The 20,884-nt window shown below is 42.7% G+C and overlaps 1 protein-coding gene across 5 annotated transcripts in view; it reads right to left on the reverse strand.

The window, feature by feature from the left end:
• Positions 1-5,063: 5,063 nt before the first annotated feature.
• Positions 5,064-20,884, reverse strand: part of LOC105201865 (Krueppel-like factor 7) — a 328,039-nt gene continuing 312,218 nt past the window's right edge. For all 5 annotated transcript variants that reach the window (XM_039453312.1, XM_011170128.3, XM_039453314.1 and 2 more), the window contains one exon: positions 5,064-15,436. In XM_039453312.1, the coding sequence (XP_039309246.1) occupies positions 15,261-15,436 (176 nt within the window). In that variant the 3' untranslated portion in view covers positions 5,064-15,260. The remainder of the gene's footprint in view (positions 15,437-20,884) is intronic.

A 20,884-nucleotide genomic window follows, 5' to 3' on the forward strand; every position in this document is an offset into this window, starting at 1 on the left:
CTGTTTGTGGTCAAAGCTTAATAAATTTCGCACAAATTTTTTTTCTTATATAAAAAAAAAAGAAACGTTCTTCTTTCTTAAAAATGTTTTTTATTCTTAAAATTTAATATTAGTAAACATCTTGTATTCAATATATAGACAATATAATTATTGTCAAACAATTATAAAAATAGTCTTGTATAAGTTATTTTGTGCTAGATTTTGTAAGCCAGAATATGCAGAAAATTCTGTTTTATAAAGTCATGGGTGAAATTACATTTGTGTTTGTATTGCGAGATACCTACTATGCGCGATTCGATTTTCATTCGCAAACAATTGATGTACGACACAAAATAAAGGGTAACGACCCGGCTTGCGGCATCGCTGCGGGCTACATCACTTCGGTTGGTTTGTTTGTCTTTCGGTTGTACATCAAGGTATCGTTGGCTGTTTATGGAAGCGCAAAACGCGGACGCGCATTCTCTTTATGTTACAAAGCGAAAGTATTAACAGAAGTGTATTCCGCGTGTACGAATGCACGTGGCGCATTTTAAAGGGAACGGAGGGGGGGGGGAGGAAATACCCGCACGGTATCCTGGTTTCCGTCCACGTCAAATATCCCCGAGCAAATTCCCTCTTGACTCGAGTGATTCGAGCGCGCCGTGGGGTCGCAGGCTGATTCCGCTCGACATAGATGCACGAACGAGAAAAGAAAATATCAGGTATCAAATAACTGCATACTAGGTGCGCTCATGCCCGACAGAATTAAATTCCGGTGAGATACTTGAGAGCGCGTCGACTTCCTGGGGAAGGGCGTTGCACGTAGGGATAAGGTCTGCGATTTCACCCCCGGCACGACAAGCCGGACAGCTGTTTCTTCGCACTAGCCGTCTGCGAGTTTGTGGCATCTCCCCATGATCTCCGGAATCGCAGTCTCCCTACTACCCATTTGCCCTGCGATCGATGCCCAGCTACGATTTAAAAAATGGAGGGATTCTTCGCGATCGCTCGCACTTGCTTGTAAAAATTACGAAAAATTACATGAAATTAAAAGGTGGAATAATTTAATATTAGCAACAACAATTATAGTTTTGATAAAAGAGCTTCAAATATTAGAACATACATCATACGTAAATACATGTGCTTATGTATCTTTAGATGAAACTTTAGACAATGCATGTATAATTATATCGATTTCTATTAATCGTGTATTATTCAATTTTATTATTACATTATTATTGGAGTTGTTATATTAGCCATAAAAGTAGAGGAAAATGATAAACGTTTTAAGAGAGTAAAGCTTTGTAAAGCTATGTCACAAGCAACGATTGATTTGGCGGTTCCTTCAATCTAGAGCCAGAGGCTACCATTGTGTGACCCTTTTAGATCTTTACTCGACCATTCCCTATATCCTGTACGAGCGGCAGTTCTTTAGTTTCTGGGTATCCGGATCGGCTGAAGTGCCTCGGATTAAGCGGATCCGGCTCACCACGCGAAAGATACTCTTTTCCCTCTTCCTCTCAGGAAGGAAGACGTTTAAGGGTTTTACCTCTTTGCCAGGCACTCGCAATAATTTTCTTACAGTCCGCTAGCCCGTCCGGTTCCTGCGTTCTTGGCGGGGATATACTCCGAAAATTTTCCAGCAATTCCACTGACTGCCGTTAGATACGCTCACGATTTCGCGAAGACAGAGACAAATGTAATCGTTGCACGCTCGCACACAGCAGCCGCTTGCAATTTCAATTATTTGTTGTTCGCTTAATTCGTTTCTGCTCTTTTTTAATCGCGTGTATGAATGATCTCGTGCTTTATTAATCCTAATATGCGTGATTTATTAGTTTATAGAATGACGCGCGTAAAATAACAACGATGCGAATTGAATATCGAAATTGCGATGAATCATGTAACGCCGTTGTGCCTTTTATCTAATTTATGATAGTAAATTCGGTTTAATTAAAAACGTGTGCAAATTAAACTGCACACAATCGTTTGCATAAGTCAAATTTAATTCATTAATAATTGGATGCTTTATATGTTACCTTATCAGAACAATGACCCTTTGGATTTCAACGTTGCCTGTACGAAAACATATGAAACATCGATCATATGAAACAATGTGGTGCCGGCATGTATGTTAATCGCGTTAATACCGCGCAAACAAGTTGTTTCTCCGCGTATACGCCGTTTGCGGAACAAAAGGGACTCTGCGATTCATGCGGAATATTCTGAACGGTATACAAGACCATATTACAGTGCCGCGTGTACATCCGGACAGAATTGGCTCGCAACGCCAAGAACGTGGCTGGCGTACTTCGCCATAGCGTGGAATGCATCGCTTCCGCAGCGAGTGCGGTTCGCTGTTTCGTTACAGTTCGCTTGCAACGTCAGGTGAAGTATTCATCCTCCTCCGTGAGCTGCGTCACGTATCTTCCACGAGGGGTGGGACCGCCGACCCTAATCCTCGAGAAGAAACGAAGCGAAAAAGGGGCCGGGCTGCGTCGTATCCTCGGAAGAGCGGAGCGACAATGCTTCGGTGTTTTTATAATGCCTATCCCCGGCTCGAGAACGTTTCTCAAAATAAATGCCTTCCTTTTCAGATCCACCCTCGGATAGCTTGTAACAAACAATGCCACCTGAGAGATTAATTGCAAATGTTGAGAGACTCTTAACAGTTTGCGTGAAACAGAATCTTCCGATAGATTGTTTCTTTTTTTTTTTATCGGAACCTTTACGAATGAACATACAGCTTTGTGTAGCGTAATAATTAATTATAAACAAAAGTTTAAATTTAAGAATTATGCTATGAAATTGCGATTAAAAAAAACTTTTATTTTCTGCAATGTATATATTCCTTTAAATAGATGTTCTAACGTCCATTACAATTTGGAAACATGCTTCCGTATCTCTGGAGTACCTCCGTGCTCCTTGATGTTATTGCTCCTTGCTCTACAAGAGCGGCTTTCCTGGCGTATCACTTCGAAACAAATAGCCTCTTTGATCGCGAAATTCGATATAACCTTCGTCGCTCGTAGAACGTACTGATGGACGAAGGCCAACGGAAACGAACGGGCTGCAAGGAGAAGAAAAAATAGGAATAAGGAAGTGTAAGGACAGTAAAACGTCGTTTATGGGTCGATCGAATGAAAAGCGCAGTGAATGCCCCCTTTATATTTCGCTCGGAATAGCTTCGTATCTGGACGTACGCTCAGATCCCCATAGGGAAAGGGGACATTATAATTTCCCATAAAACGCTTTACGATGACAAAACGCCATGAAGGTCTTTCTGCAACGACCATTGGAAGGGGTTATAGTTTTAGGGACGATCTCGCAGTAGAACCGACCGATTTATGCCACGCATGTGTAACGCGCGCCGTCCTTTCTCTCGTTCGCGCGAATTATTTCACTTTGTATCACTGTGAATCGTTTTGTATTTTTTCATTCGTGGACAACACTTATCCGGTATGTGTCACGTGACGTATAAAGCGATGGAAGATTTATTAAATAATTGTTTGTTAATTAAAAGCTACGTGATACACTTTTGAAATTTGTAATAAATCAAGGCAGTAAAAAGAGATAGTCGTTTTAAGTCGTTCTATTCGTAAGTCGTTAAAAATGATGACTTACGAATAGAACGACTTTTCTGAAACCGAAATTATGATTTAAAAAATTTAGTTGATAAAATAATAATTAATTTCATTAGTTTTGTAGAGTGTTTTTTATTTAGATTGAAAGTTTCGTTGAAATTATCACAATGTTGAATACTTACCTGCGTTTCTTCCGAAGAGCGTATTCGCGTCGACATCTTCGACAGCAACCGCAGTCGCAATTTATTTGAGAGACGTCGCCGCGCCGGGCGGCGAGGGAACTTGGACGCTACTGAAGACGAAGGTACGAAAGAAGTAGACGAGACGAATGGTCATTCTTTGTTTTTTTTTCTTTTTTTCATTTTTTTCAACAGGAACGTACGTTTATTTTGCACTGAGCAGAAATACAAGCTATTCATGAAAGATGAGGTTACAGCGGCCGCAAGCCCCCTCCCGCTCCTTTCCTCTCCACCCCGCCCTTCCACCCTTTGCGCGCATTCACAGAGTCTCTTTCGCTTGCCATCGCACCGCAACGCCTTCCACCTCGAATCTCATCCTCCCTTAACCCCCTTCCTCCCTCCCTCTCTCTCCTTTCCCTCTCTCACGACCAGCATCGCAAATCATCCCCCGATCCCGCACTTCTTCCCTCACCACCGTCTGAATGTAGAGCAAGATAATAATTATACATGTACATATAATTACATTTGTGCATTATCATAATTTAATATACATAGATGATATATATTATATCTTAGAAAATAAAATATATATATATATATATTTATATATATATTTCAATATCGCGTTTACTCCGTTCTCGTGTAATTCTCCTTAAAAAATAACGATATTTAGAGTACGCTACGGTGTAATATAAGAACCACCAAGAGAGGAAAGAAAAGAATGAAGAGGAATAAAGTGCTGCGAGACGGGCCTGAGTCGCTCATTTTCTTCTCTCTCATGTACCGCGCTTCGTGTCATGCAGCCTCTCCCTTTCTCACCGCATACCTTCCCGCCTTTTAATTCATCCAATTTCTCATTCATTCGCGCTATTTCGCTCGTTCGCTTTCACCCTCGCGCACGTTTCTTCTCTCTGTCGTTAATGTTCCTTCCATCCTCTCTCTCTCTCTCTCTCTCTCTCACTCACTCTCTCTCTCTCTCTCTTTCTTTCTCTCTCTCTCTCTCTCCTTCTTTCACACACTCATTCGCGGACCGACTCTCATTGTCTCTTCACCTCCTCCACTTGGATACAGCTATTTTCGTGCGATTTCGAGGCGGGCAGACGTCTTCACTGACAATTTTTGCGCGTCGCGCGGTTTTACAAGGCAAACGGATCGAAAGGTGGCGATGTCTTTGAGTCAAAGGGTAGCTAATGCATAATGGCATAAGCGTTAATTAGTGTACATTAATTAGGAGACTTTGTGCGCGACTACGACTCATTGTGGATCAACGAGGGGGATGACTTCCCTAACCGAGATGACAGCACAGAAAGGTAACAAAGGCTTTGTTGAAATTTAGCGATTTTTATTTCCATGTTTCCTGCAACATCCTCCTCGACATTCAGTGCAAAACACCAAGTATTTCACATTGGTAAATATCGCGGACAACTCATGCACGCTCATATTTTTCGCACGTATTAATCGCGTCGCAAGTTAAAAACAGATTAATCGCTCTATCGAGAATATGTTATTAGCGGATGGGCCGGCCCTGGCGCTAATTCATGCCTAATAATAGGAAAGCTCGGGCTCGATTCGGGCAATTTCGCGTTCAATATCGAATCAGCCCTCACCTAAAGCAACCTGGGACTGAGGCTGCACGTCGCGACGCGAATTAAACAGCCCGACCAGCGTAAAATCGAATAATTCACAGTTTGCACGCTGAATCGGGCGCAATTCGACGCAATTCGTTTGGCGATCGCGTACGTCCCGGACGTGTCGGCACCGCGCCGTGACGCGGACGACGACGCGTGGGACACAAGCGCTCTTTTTAAGGAGGACTCTTGAAAGCAAGCTCACTCAAGCACAAAAAAATGAGAAATTTGTTTATTAATTAATGAATTATTTACAAAGCGCGGCCGGCCCGGTCGCTCCGATAGCCGAAGAAGAAGCGTGCGCTTTTCGACAACGTAAAAATCTCTAGGCGGACAACAATTATATAAATCGATGACGAAACGTGTGACGCGTTCGCGCGAGCGAGGGATATCTCGGGTAACATATTCGAGATCTCCTTTTGCGACGCGTCGCGCGTCGCGCGTCGCGCGTCGGCGGCAGCGTTATCGACCTCGAGGCGCGATTCCGCGCGCGCGAAGAAGGACGGTCTCTGAGAAAATAATAAAAATAAAATTTCCATCCCCGTCGCGCCGCGGCAGCACGCCCGAAATCTCATCTTATCGCCGAGCGCCGAGCGTCGAGCGACGAGCGCCTCGCGAAATCCTTTCGTTTCAAACACACGAGGATCGATATCGCTCACTCCGCGACGCGCGCTTCATCGATCGTTCAGCGATTCGTGCACACATCGAATTAAAGATTCAATCGCAAATGTAAAGAGGAGGAACGCTCGTCGGCGAGAGCGGAGCGGTTCCCGCGTGCTACGCTTAATTATATAAAATATAATTAGTTAACCAATCAATCATAATATGTATATATAACATTACAAATGATCTACATGCTAAACATTTAAACTTAGACGGTATTCGCTGCTTTTGTACAATCGACGATAGAAAAAAGAAAGAACAATACGGCGGTCGTATAATAATTATAATATAATAATAACATTAATAATATTAACTGTAGCGTCTCATTATATAATATAAAGATAAAGATGTAATAAAGACTTTGTGTAGTAAATAATTTATATAAAAGTTCTGGCAAACATTAAGAAATCGCACAGAGTTTGATTCTCGCGTCATTCAGATTTCTAGCACACACATGGGCGCGCATGCACACACACACACACACACACACACACACACACACACACGCATACACTCACGCACATTCACGCACATATACATATATACGCAAGCAGTTACATACAATTGGTTGTTCTTTTTCGTTTTGTACATCTTTTACGCTCGTATTCCCGTTCGCACTTCTCGCAACTCGCATTCGCACATTCCTCTCTCGTCGCGTATAATTCTCTCTCTCTCGCTAGACAGTTTAGCAAACCTTCGTTAGCGCTTGCTAATCTCTTCTTCGCGTCGCTTCCCTGTTCTCCGAAGTCGACAAGTGCGAAAGCAACGTAACGAAACTAAAGAAGAGGAAAGGAAAAAAGCAACGTATGCAGGACGAGCTCGTTATTCGTGTTCAAGAAATCTTTCAATGCAATATATCTTACAGCAGCGCGAGAGTGGCTGAGAATCGATAACAGTCGCCAGTAGACAATTCCGAGATTGAAGAAGGGCGAGAAATTTCAAAAACGACCGAAAACACGAAGCAATTTAACGGCGCGCCAAACGAGTCGATTTTTACTCGCGCTGGCATTCTTACGATGTTACGCGCGCCTCGACGTGGAATTGTCGCAAAGAGCGACTCGTCCTGCAGGCAGGAAAGAAACAAGAAAAAAAAGTCAAGTCACTATGCATCGCGAAACTACTCGCCTCTCTCGGGCTCGAGTGCGCGAATGGTTGCTCGATATCTTCCCCCTTTGCGTTTCTTATATACGTGATCGAGAATCGATCGGTCCGATCATCCTGACTTTGAGGAATTCGTCGGAGCGATTGCGCGCGATCGCCCGGTTTTTCGTGCGCTTTGCCCGTAAAAATTTCATTGAACCGTTCCCATAAATAGCAGTTAAAGTTACCTGGAATTCAACCAAGTCTCGACTCCTGCTTTCTCTCTCTCTCTCTCTCTTCCTCCAGAAAGAAACACAGAATTAGTTAATTGTCACTTAATCCCGGAATCAGTTAGACTTGAATTAGCTTTAACGAATATTTATGGCCGCAGTCCGTGTGGAAAATTCGGAAATTCGGACCAACTACGCTCTCGCCGCACGCTGATTCCCTTTTAAGCTCGTGTCCGTACTCTACCATCGTCCCATTTCTTTTGCACTCATATACACCGATTATATCCCTCCCCGTCCGAATTGGCGAACCGTTCTTCCGAAACCGGCAAGTAGGCCTGCGCATAGCGCGATTAGGCATGGCTCAGGCGGGAGCGTGCGTTTCCGCGGAAAATTGCGATCGTTTCCGCCGTTTTTCCCTCACCCTTCCGTCCACGAGGCGTTCGCTTGTTCTACGGCGGGACATTCGATGGGGCCCGACGTATTTCGTCTTTCTTCTCTCTCCCTTTCTTTTTTCCCATCTCATCCCCCCTCCCCCTCTTTTACGTCTTTTTTTTCTAACTACCAGTCATAATCCTAACGGAATACTCTCTAATATATAATGTACATTTACATATATATATGTATATATTTATATATAATAGCCGATACAAATATCACATGTGATCACCTACTGCGCTCGTTACACGAGCTCGCTACACCTTGTACAAAACGTCGAGTCTTCGGAGCAAACCAGCGCGTCTCGACTTCCGGGAGACTTTCGCGGTAAGGTGATTAGTCTCAACTTTCGATGAAGATGCCTCTCTCTTACGTTCTTCTTTTTTTTTCTTATTTTCCATCTTTTTTTCTATGTAATCTGTATTTTGTCGTCGAGGACAAGTCAGGTTCCTAGAATCGTATACATTTCGCGTTCGTTTTCGTTTTGTTTTTTTTTCTCTCTCTGCTCGGCGATGTGTCGCGCGTGTGATTATCGATTCTCCGTTGCTGATAACGTCTTATACGCTCGCACGAGGGGTCTCGCTTAAAAATTACTAGATTTAAAAACCATGTACAATCACATCCCGATGAATAGGGTTCTCTTTTGGTAGACAAGACTCGAGCTCTCGCGCGTGCTGAAGCGTGTACAAACGCGAGTGCCGTGGTGTATTTATGTCTCTTTCGCGCGATGCAATCGATACGAACGACTCGTGGCGCGAAGCGTGTTTACGCGGCGCCGTGTAACACGGGGGTACCTACGAAATATTTTCCGAGAGGGAAATGCGGAAAGCGGCTTGGAAAGTCCACGCGTCAGGGTTCGATGGACAGCCCAGAGGAAAGGCTCTCTCTCTATGCAGCGCAGTACCGTGCTTGTTTTCGACAAGATAATCGATAAGCTAGCGACCTTTCGAAGATGACGACGGTTCGCGTAGAGCAAAGAGTGCAACGTCGTTTCGCGTAAAAAATTGATCATTTACTGTATATCGAATATACACGAATTTTTAACAACTTATTAGCCTAATGATTCCCCTTTCGTTGTCATTTCTTTTATACCGATAGAAAAAGGAGCAGTATCTCTGCAGGTGATCATCGTCCATCTTGACGAAAACATCGGAAACATAGCGACCATGATAATATAAGAAGGAAATGAGAAGAACAAAGAAAAAAAAGAAAAAGAAAAAGAAGGAGAAATGACGTCGAGAGAAAGAAACGGCAGTTATGCAAGCGCGTTATTCGTTACAATTACACAGTTCAGCGACAAAAAAAGCTGCGACAAGGACATTAACTATCGCTTCGCATTTTGCACTCCCTCTCTCTCTCTCTCTCTCTCTCTCTCTCTTTTCGCGCTCGCATCTTTTCTTTCTTCATTTTACCTCGTAATATAAAATACTCCTTTAAAGATTTTCCCACATCTCTTCTCGTTCAAAATCACACATAATAAATCACATTATCGTAATATGTTAATACGCGTAATATTATATAAGTAGAAATGTATACGCAACGAGATACAGAATTCTGGAAAAATGATTTCTTTTTTTCACTGACTTTTTCCACTTGCCCCGCAATTTTCCCTTTCTCCCTCTTTCTCTCTGCGTCTGGCACTCCCTCAAGGATCACCTTGCGTACTTTTCCGTTCACACTGTCTCTCGTTACATGTGTTACGTGCGCACGCACTCGTCTTACGTACATACACGAAGAAATGTCAATAATCATCGACAGTAAATATCCCGGCTAAAACATAGAAATGCCGTCGCATGCCTGTATAAAATCCCTAAAAATACTATCCCCTATCATGGATTGTGTTGTTGGATGACATTAGTGACTGTGCGCGGTGACTGTTTGTTTGCTCGTTTTCTTTCCATTTTCGAGTTTACCTCTTCGATGCTCGACACCTCGTCATGAGAAAAGTTTCATCCCCGATAGAACGCGCCTATTCGCGTTAATAGCCGTGTCAAAGGATCAAAAGACTGTGGTTTCTTTTTATTCTTGCTTTTAATATGTCGCGTAAACGTCAGGAATTCGATTTGAAATCGGGAAGACTCGATTCGCGATGAATCGGGGAAGATCACACGAGCGAGGCTCGAGAATCGAGCGTTGATTGAAATCATTTCTATCCCTTTAGGCCCCGAGATAGTCTGCCTATAAATATACTGATTACTTGCGTTTCGTGAGATGTATGTTTCTTTCAGAGGAACGCGTCTTTTTACTTTTCCCATTCTCGAAGACTTTTTCTCATCAGCTCTTACTTGCCCTTTCTTCAGTTTCTTATTGAGATTAAAACACACAGGCATATATTCGGACTCCTTCTGAATTTCAGGCTTCATCTTGTATCGTATGCCTGTGCGTACATGCGCTTGACGGCTAGAAATGTGGGTACGTACCGCAATTTAGAAAATGTCTCAGAATTGTAAATCGCACCTGCTACCGAGTATTTCAACGAGTGCGTTGTGTATGTATGTTTGTGTACGTGTTAGTATATGTGTATAAGTGCATCATGAAAAGAGACACGGAGAAGGACGGACGCCTCTTAATACACTGCGCCCTTGATTTTGTTTGTTTATTTAACTCGTTGCACGATTTTTACAAGTCTTTAAATATGCCAAAGGTCACTTTTTAAAAATATAAGTTATATCGTCTTTGTTTTTTTCTCATAACTCTTTCGTTCTCGCGCATCTTGTCTTTCTTTCTTTTTTTCTCTCATTCTCTTTCTTACCTCGTATTTATGCACTTTCACTCTTGTTCATTCGCACATTGTCACTGGTGCTTCTATGTTCATCGTAATTTCCTTTCTCACTTTTTTTCATTTTTTATTCAAACTTTTTCTCTTTCATTTTCTCTCTTTCTTCGCTTCTCTTTCGCTTCTTTTTAAGTTTTTTTTTGTCATAAAATCCTTGTATATCATTAATAGTGCTCATTTTCTTCATTATTTCTATTTAACTCTGTTCTAACGAGAAAATTCCCTAAAAATAATATTAGTTCTATCAGTTCGGTTATCGGTGTAGTATTTTGAATGTGCATTTGACAATACATGACGTCTGGAATGTATATGTAAACAAGAAAAAATATCAATGATTCGAAATAAACTGTGACGCAAAGCTTTCGATACAAAAAAAATGTTATAAAAAATATATATAATTCCTAAATAAAATATTTCTCGTGCAGAAAGACTCAGACAATAAAATAGAGAATGAAATTCAAAAACAAAAAAAAGAAGAAACATATGGAATTACAGCAAACTAAAATTAATAAATAAAATTGCAGACGTCTTGAATTGTTAACTAATACTTTTTTTTCATAACTTCACAAATAGTAACACATCAAATTCCTTCCACATCGGGGGTAAGTGCTTCAAAATTTACATGATTGCAGCTATCTAGCATTGCGTTCGTCAGTGCCCTGTTGCCGCGAGTGTATTTGTTATTAACATTATTATTAAAAGGGAGCTTTTTACATTTCTCTGTCAATTTACGTGTTATTTGCTACTCTTTTAAGTTTGCGTCAAAATCTTTTGGGGAAAGGGGAGGAATGTTTATACAAATTTCGCGATACTCGACCGATATAATTCGTTTCGTCAATTTTTCTTTCTTCAATTCAATCTTTTGCTTCTTTTTATGCAAAAATGATCCAGCACGAGCCGCGCCGCACTTTTTACGTTTGCCCTTCCTGTCATCCTCTCTTCCTTTCTTTCCCGTTCTCTCTCTCTCTCTCTCTCTCTCGCTCTCATTCTCTCTGATACTCACATACATCTTCGCATTTTTTCTTTAAAATCGTGTAATTTACAGTTACTATACAACATGACTGAAAATACCTTAGACCACGATAATACAATTATAATCGTACTGTATTTTTTAATTTTTTTTATTACCACTTAATTTATGTATGCTTTTATTTTTTTTATTCTCAGTATTCATCTCGTTTTTCTTGTACGCGAGTATCATAAAACATTTATGTTCACTTATCGTACCTCGTACAACGATACTGCATCTCTCCTAAAGTTCTTTAGAGTTTTCTTAGATACTTACATCTCTACCTATGTATAACGATCTCTACCTACATATATATATATATATTTATATATATAATACTCTCTATCTGTTCTCAAACACTCTTGGGCGCATACGCTCTATTCCCATTCGTCGATCTATAATAATCATCTGTCTATCTAAGTGCCTATCTAACGATTTAGCTATCCACCTATCTAAACGTCTAGCAACTTTTTTATTCAAAGTATTCGAGCTTTTCTCTCGCCGTTACTTAATTGCTCGCCTCTGTCTCCGATCTCGTTAATTTAGCGATACATATTTACAGAGCTCGTTGGTTGCCTCGATTGGAAATACCGGACGTCGTAACGACAAAAGAGAATACCTTTCTCCGGGAAAAGTCTTCTCTTTTGCAACATCGGCTCATCACCTCTTCTTCAACACTAAGTCTAAATACGAACTCAGTGCAGAGACGCACGAGTCTGAAGAGCAAATTATACATGCGTGTGGACTCCGGTTCTAACAAGGACCATTATCTTCAGTTACTTTCGTTCCAGCGACCGGCATGGAATTTAACGAGAGGTCGTCGAGGTCAGAGACGAGACTTTGCATCTTTCGCGTGCGCGCCCATTTCTTTTCCCTTGTACTACCGCGTACTTTTAATTACATCTCGCCCGTCGGAAAAAAAAGATCGGGAATGGGGAGAGGGGGATGTGTCGCGAACGCGACGACGACCACAGTATCCGAATATGGCTATCAAAAAGACGTCTGGCTTCATGGCCGTTATATCTTAAAATTGTAAATGCTACATATATATATATATTTATTTATTTATAATTAATCGTGAACATGGTAACAAATAATGAAACATTGAAAAAATTGCACAATATACAAACTTAGTATTCGGCTTATCTCCTCCCTTATACTCCACCTATCAGGCTTGGAATACCCGTGGAAAAAAATACATCTACACGCACGCACACACTCACACTCACACTCACACACGCAAACGCACGCACGCATCGACGACCCACACATAACACAGCCGCACTCGCATGCACTCGTACGAACCGCGCCGACTCTCAGTCAGTCGGGCTTACTCAGTAGGTACGGTATATCTTTAGATTCTACGTGCGTATCAATTAATTTATTTGGCCACTGAACATTTAAAATTTAGTTATTTTTTTTATATTTCTCGTCTCCTTGGCTATTTCGCGTCTTACTGTCAGGTAAGATTAGTCTTCTTGAAGTTTTCCTCCTTCCCTCGTTTTTTTTTTTTTGATGAGTGCGCACCGCAACGGTTTCAATTTATTTCGTACTTTTTCTTTTCTTTTCTTTTCGACATTGTCGCCGGGAATACTTGATTATTCTGTTGCACGCGATATATCTTAAATATCGGGATTTTTCAATGACGAGCGAGACGAGCAATCTCCCGCTGATGACCGTAGATGCTTGTTAGATCAACACGCTCGCGGATACAAGATAATAAAGTCGACTGTCTGCCATAGATCATGCGCGAGGCAGGGAACCGTTCGCGATTTATTCGGCTGCGTGAAAAGCGTACGAAAGTCTTATGCGGATTTTACAGCCCGTAATATACTTGCTTATCTACATTGTTTCAATGAGTATGACGAGAATATTAAAAAATATATATATATATTTATTTGTATTCTGCTGAGTTTTTCGTGATGATCGTCTCGTCGAACGATCCCCTTACCCGCGCATGTTTCGAGCAGTGCTACAGTCGGAAAACATCGCGAGAGAAAAAGCCCTTTTTTACAGTCCCCACAAGCATGCAAAATTCGAGTAAGTTTCTCTCTTTTTTTTTCTTTTCGTAAGAATAAAAAAGCGCTGCGTCAACAATGACGATCGAGTGTGGATTACCTGCAAGCTGGAGTGCGTCGGCATTTAGTAAAAATCAGCTGTAAGTAGCAAAGCGAAACAGTTGTATCCCGCATTCATAAGCTTCTTTTCGAGCGGGCTTTGGTACTGATAGCGCGGCGGCGGAATCAGCGGCGGGCCGCGCTGTAATTCGCACTGTAAATTCAGGATTAGCACTCGGCACAGCGAATCTTCGTTGCCGTCGAAACTGATCGAAATCACGTATTCAATTACCACGCGTCGCGCGCCTGCCTCGATTCTCCGCTGCGTGAGAATGCGATTTCGATGCGCCCTACGAGAGAGATCGCCGGTGGGATCGCGAGTGCCGCGTGCGCGTATTTAGCCGCGAATGTCTTCGCGGAGTTCCTGAAAGGGAAAGAAAAAAAGCAAGAGAAAGAAAATAACGTTTGGCACCGACAGTTTGCATTATTGTCCTCGCGAAAATCTACGTTTTTCTCTAGTTTTTAGTGCGCGCGCGACGGCACTCGCGACACCCGAGATATCTCGACATCGACAAATGCGACAACCGTTGACTCGATCGTTTTGGAAAAGATTAACGGTTTGTTCTGTGGTACATACATACATACATACATGCATGCTGCATGCATGCATGCATGTATGCAGTAGGAGCGTATATCTTTTATTTAACATAAAAATTCTCTTCTTTCTTTTATCGACGAATGAGCATCCGCTTGTGCCGCGTACCGTTGAGAATCGGCGAAAACTTTAGGCTTTCTCCAGTCAGCTTCTCGCTCCTCGAAGACCTCCGGTTGCTAAAGTCGCAGCTTGAAATCTTCGACGGTAGCTCTGATCTTAAAATGTAACGAATTGGCAGTGATTGACGTCTCTCGTACGAAACTTCCCGGGCGACTTCTTTGTTCGGCAACTTCCCCGGAGGCCCTCCCCTTTCCTATATTACATTGGCCGCAATCTCTCTTCCGGATCATTGCTGACCGTCGACGTTTCCGTCTCTCCTCAAACTCGTGCGAGTTAGCGGGGTCGAAGATTTGTTTCGTGCGATCCCTTTGGCTCTTAAAGACAAATGTCGTTGATCACTTTTTTTTCCCCTCCTCCTGATCTCACACATCAGGGCACACTTCGGGGAAATGCACATTGTTACACACGTGTGACTCTTTGGACTCCGATGAAGTGCTGCTTTAAAGTACAACACGTCATCCGATTGCTCGTCAAGCCTTCTTCCGAATCGTTCCCCTGGATCGTTTTAGACACAAACTCGATCTTCGATTGTCTTCAAACGGCGTCTCGCTGATCATCGATCTCCTCTCGAGTGACCCTCGGAAATGGGTTTTCCGTCACAGACGGAGCCTGACGAATCTCAAATACCTAATACAGCTACTTTCGTAGATCTTTCTCTTGATGTTTGTTCATCAAGCTTGAGCGTTCGATAATCGATCGCCTTCTACTTGCAGCATACTACTAGGTGTCCTCGGAAAATGCTAGAATCGCGTGAATTTCGCCGTGCAAATATCGAAGATCTCCGCGATCTTTACGAGGAAGAGGTCTCGACGGTCCCAACCGCGGAGTACGACGCGCGGCTGGAACCGCTCGCGGAGACGATTGATTACACGTGTCTCTTCATGTGGAGAGCTAGATGGTCGCTGCGGGAGAAGCATCGGTCGCAATGCCGACATTTGAACGGCTTCGCGCCGGTGTGCTTGCGGTAATGGCGCGTCAATTCGTCCGAACGCGCAAATCGCCATTCGCAGCCCTCCCAGCTGCACTTGTACGGCTTCTCCCCTGTAACAGAAGAGAGGAAAGCCACGTTAGCGAATCTGCTAGGACGCTTAATCCTCCAAGTGGTCGCAGAACGGTCTCGACGAGCCACTATAAAATTCTAATCGGTGTAAAATGCGTTTTAAATGTTCATGATAAAGTAGCAGTAAACAGACACGCTTTTCAATCAAATCTATAAGAAAAATTCAATAATAATTTTACGTTTAGTAAAATAACAAACAGATACATTTTCTAAATTTAGAAAATTGATACTACCTAAAATTAGATAGGATAAGTACATATTCTTGTTAATAACTCTTTTGATTTCACGATGATAGATTAGTATATATAAATATATATGTTCTAAATTGTGAAACATTATACTAAGCTTGCTATAAATCACACATGCCTAGTTTCGGCAAACTGCCATCGTCAATTGGTAGTTTGCGCGGAACATAACGCTGGATAATGCCCGCTTGTACGGAGATAAGCGGAACCACAGAGTATCAGTCTCCTACTTGAGAAAGCTCGTTCGTTCAATGTTATGATCGAGGCACACTGTAGGGGCAGGCTATCCTTGATCACAGGATAGTAAACGTACCGCGCGATAGGCATAAGCTTACAGCAAAGCGATTCAATAGATTTCCGCGAGATGATACGCGAGGATTGGACGTTATTATCCTCCTAAACAGACTATCAAAGACAATGAGTGGTATCTAATCGTCGTTAACCGCGACGAAACGCTCGGGAAACGACGGGATTCGTGTCCAACTGTCGGCACAATGGCAACCACACGTGGGCGGCGACCACGATACAAATCCCCGTGTCGCAAATCCCATGGTAATCCCGTGGGATTCGCGCGGCGATTGAATTTGATTTAAAAATCTATATAACCCTGAAAAATCCGCACGACGCCGCCCACCCATTCGCCGTTGATTTGCGACACGTGGGAGAAAACATTAGGGAGTACCGTCCACGAAAACACGTGTGCGACTGCACGCTGAGATGGAGCATTGGAGCCGCGTTAGCACTCGTCAGGCGGAAGGAGAGACCGTGTGTTATTAAGCCCGTAAATAATCTATTCGGTAATATAGAAGGCGGCTGACGTTGATGAGGCCACGGTGGAGAAGAGACAATACGAGGTCACCACCTGTGGCGCGATGCTAGCGAGATTAACAAGCTGAGGGAGTTTCGTAGCACGGAAAGAGAAGCGGGTTGAGATAGGGACGGGGGAGAGGGTTGAATCAGAGGCTGTGCAGGAACGACTGCGAGCCCCATACACTAACTGGTAAATCGTGGCTTGACAGGGAAAGGGTGGCTGGCGCCGCGTCGCGCCGCGCCGTGCCGCTCTCGCCTACGTATCGCGACTCATCGACCTTGCAATAACAAACGATTTCCACCCTTTTATGTATGCTCTAATACAAACTCGCGTACTGCTCTCTTTCATTTGATTCTTCATGTTATGTCACTAGGTTATGATATTCTTGGCTCACGATCGGTTGTCTACTTTCGCTATCAGATCAATTGTGAGGTGTACACAAATAAATTCTGCTACTGTTCAAGACGAATTATAAGATCCGAGTATACTTGTGTAATAAAACATTTGCATTTAACTAATAAGTAAAATATTAGATTCAATCTCTCTAGGAGTAATGAAAAATTATTGCTCGCGTAAAAAGGCTCGCAAACGGAGGGGGGAGGGCTTTGTCTTTCTGATTTAAACTTTTGGAGTGTCCGTGCAGACGTGTCTCTTGTCGCGATCTAGATACGTCCGTTGTAAAGTACTTTGAGCTCGCACTGAAATACGATCTTCTATTATTTTTGTCAAGGCACGAAATTTGTCGGGCATATCCGACTGCATCTAGGAACTGATGCGCGAGTATATTTCACAACACCGCCGTCGAGATAAAAGTAATACAAATGTGTGTATAAAACCCCGAAGAGAAACGTTTAACACGTCGCCTACCCTCCCGCGGTTCTCATAAATCCGAAAAAGAGGCGGAATCCTCGACTCTACAAAGTGCTGTTTTTAGATTGCCGTGTCTGTTTGCGAGTTTGCGCAAAAGGCACGGCTGTAATTTAAATGTAGTGTTTTCTCATCCGTGTAACGCGCTGCGTCTGAAAAAGTAGATGTAACAGATTACAACGTGATTTTAGTCAGTCCGACAAAGATATTTTCCGTGCGTCGCGCGCGATCGGTATTCAAGGAAAACGAAAAATATCCCAAGATTATGGAATCTGAAACGGGATATCTCACGGGATACATAATATCCACTAATATAAATTCGATAATTAACATTATTTCATAATCGTCAGCGTATGAACGATTAAGAAATATAGGATAGGAGAAAATAAATAAAAATAAATATAAAACAGAAACGTTTTTAGTTTTATTATTTGCAAAGTTATTGTTCTCTACATCGCAACCCAATATAAATTTATTTTAGAAAAACAAATATTAACGCATAAGCTACAAGTTTCGTTTTTCTGTGCAAACGGCGAGAAACATTAAAAAAATATATATATGTATGAAAGATAATTTCGCGAGAGTCGAAACCTACCCCCGACTACACAGTCACAATGACTGGTGCAACTGACGTTTCGCCGAACGACGTTCCACGTTGCCGCGAGAGGAGGGAGAACGACGGGAAAAAATTTACACCGCGTTTCGGTCTCTTTCAAAGTTGTTCCGAGGGGGTACTAGCCGGAGCCCCTCTTCTCCACCGAGTCTCTCATCCCCGAGTAGGAGGTGACGACGACAAATCCAGCCGGGACGTGGCGACGCATAACCAAATCCGTCCGTCCCCTCCCCCCTGCCCCGTTACTCCACCACCTGCACCCACCCTCGACTGGCTGTTTCCGGCGCCTCCGCCAACGACACCCGACATTCTACGAGACCGCGACTCTGCGGAAAATACGGCACACGTACTTGACGTACCTCACACCGTTCATCCATCTCACCCTTTCGCCCCCTCGCGTTTCGAGAAAACCAACCCCCGGATACCATCCGCTCCCCTCGCTGCCTTGCTGTCCTCCGCAGCCAGCTAGAGAAATGGTGACACGAATGTGCCTGCCCTCCTCTCCCCCGCCGCGAGGGCGGGAATTGCGGGTTCGCGTTGGAAGGAAATTCCGGGGACGATAAGGATAAACCGCGACGGAGTGGAAGGTGCCGGCGGCGCATGTATTACAAGTAGCCCGGCTGGCGAGGAGAAAAATTGTTGTCGACTCCACGGACCGCTGGATCGTAACGGCGACGAGAATACTCGTTTCTCGTTTTGGTAAAGTTGCACAAGTCGACGCGGCGTGATCGCAATTATCGATCTATATTCAACTCGTGCCACAGTTCATGCTGTTAAATTCAAAGGTATTGAATCGAATTATACCTAATTCGAACTATTTCTAATCATTCTAATAGGTTATCATTGCTTAAAATGTTAATTTGGTTAAAACAATGGAGTTAAACAATTTAACTCGGGAAATGTTAAATTTGACTCAGAGTCAAGTTTATTATTATATTTAACCGGTGCAAAAGAGAGGATTAATATGAACGCTGCTTACTTTGAAATCAAGCAATTCAATTGTAGAAATGGGTTGATTAGGTTGTGTTTTTAATTGCATGCTTTGTGTTAAAATAATAAATTTTGGTACACGCGAAAATTAAAAATAATAAAATGTCATTTCACTCAAGGAAATTTACACGACAAAGTTTTCAAATTTCGATAACTTTTAGCTCGCATTATACAACCGAAATATCCTCAAATCTACGTACAGAATTTTCACAGTTATCATATACATACGAACAAATGAAGAAAATCCGATAGCTGTTATTTTTTTTTTATTAACATTGTGAATTAGGATTTAATGAAGTAACACCCATTGAATTGAACATATATTCGTCCATGCCTATCGCATCTTGTCGTCGCATTCTCGACAACGAGAATTGTCATCGCCGCTCTCATTGGACGATAACGAGGAACTGATTGTTTCGTTCGAGAAGCCATCGGGAATTGAGAGAGACAGATGCGTATGCGAGCTACGTACGCGCCCGCGGAATGTAACGCGATTTTTGCAAAAATCCCATACGCGGCTACGCGCGCGCGTAATGTTCGATTTCACGGGCGAATTAAATTTTGCGTAGCCATGGCGACCATGGCGTAACGCTTTACACGACCGCAGGCGTTTATCGCGAACGCGTGCCCCGTCCGGTCCGTTCGACGCGCATGGGCATATCACGGCGCGCGGCACGGAATACACGCGAAACGACATGTACGTGCAACGGGCATTGCGCATTTTATCGCCGCATAATGGCCTCCCAGCGGTTCGTTACCACCTACGTAATAAAGCCATATTAAACAAGATGGCTTAACGCGTTAAACCCTCTCGTCCCGTCCCACCTTCGCGCGCGCGTCCACAGCGAATGTTGCTAAACGACGCGGCATGGAAAACCGCTCGCACCCCTTCAGATATTTTTAAACGTGCGTCAGGGTTACATTTGTCTCGTCTCTTCTGATCTTCGTTATATCGACAGCGAGGGATAAAATTGCAGGAGTTATTTCCTACGTAGGAAGAAAATTATTCATTGAATACACTGGCTCGTGCCTTTGCATTTAATGTTTAATGTCTTTTGGATATCCTTAAACTGGATTATTTTAATCTTTTGAATTTGAACTCTCGCGTTTGCTTTGAAAAACACGTTAAATATTTTGCAAAAATAGTAAAAAGTAAAACGGTAAATAGTAAAATGGCAGGATTTTAGAATAAATACCTCAATAAAAGATGAAAAATTAATTTTAAATTAAATTTTTGAATTAAATAAGCAAGTTGCAAGGAAAGATTATGAAAATTATTATTACAAAACAATTATTTTCGGTATTGTTACAGCAGCTATTCTGCCATAGTAGTCAGCTTTTGTCGGCGTACGTTCTCATGCAGCGTTAAACGTTAAGTCATTAATTTACGCTAGCATATAATAGATTTAGACGCGTTGATGATTTCAGCCGTTTGCATGCCGTGTTATACATAAACGCCGCGAAACTAATGCGATTAGTTTATACCTCGCGCGAAACGCATAACATATTAGACATTGTTTGTTATGAATATCGCATAAAATCACCGGCAGCTTCGATCGACGAAATATATCAGAAATCCACGAGGCGTAATGCAATTACGAGCCCTAGAAGAGGTCGTTTTGCCGCGTTTTGATAAGTGGCTCCTGCATGCGATATAAGCAATATTATTATTGCGTGAGAGAACAATGCACGCTCCGGTAATCCGCGTTTTATTATCGCATAATGACCCGCCTGTTGTCGACGGTGCCTCGCCGTTCCTACGTAATAGAGCAGTATTAAACAAGCAGACTTAACTCCGTTAAAACGTCCCCGACGCATTCTTTTTTATCCCCCCCGCGATTCTTCATCCGTCGGAGGGGTTGTAAAAAAAAGCACGAAATAGCAGTGCAAGTAACAAATGCGT

This window comes from Solenopsis invicta, chromosome 9 (genome assembly GCF_016802725.1).
Source record: "Solenopsis invicta isolate M01_SB chromosome 9, UNIL_Sinv_3.0, whole genome shotgun sequence".
Lineage (NCBI taxonomy): Eukaryota > Metazoa > Arthropoda > Insecta > Hymenoptera > Formicidae > Solenopsis > Solenopsis invicta.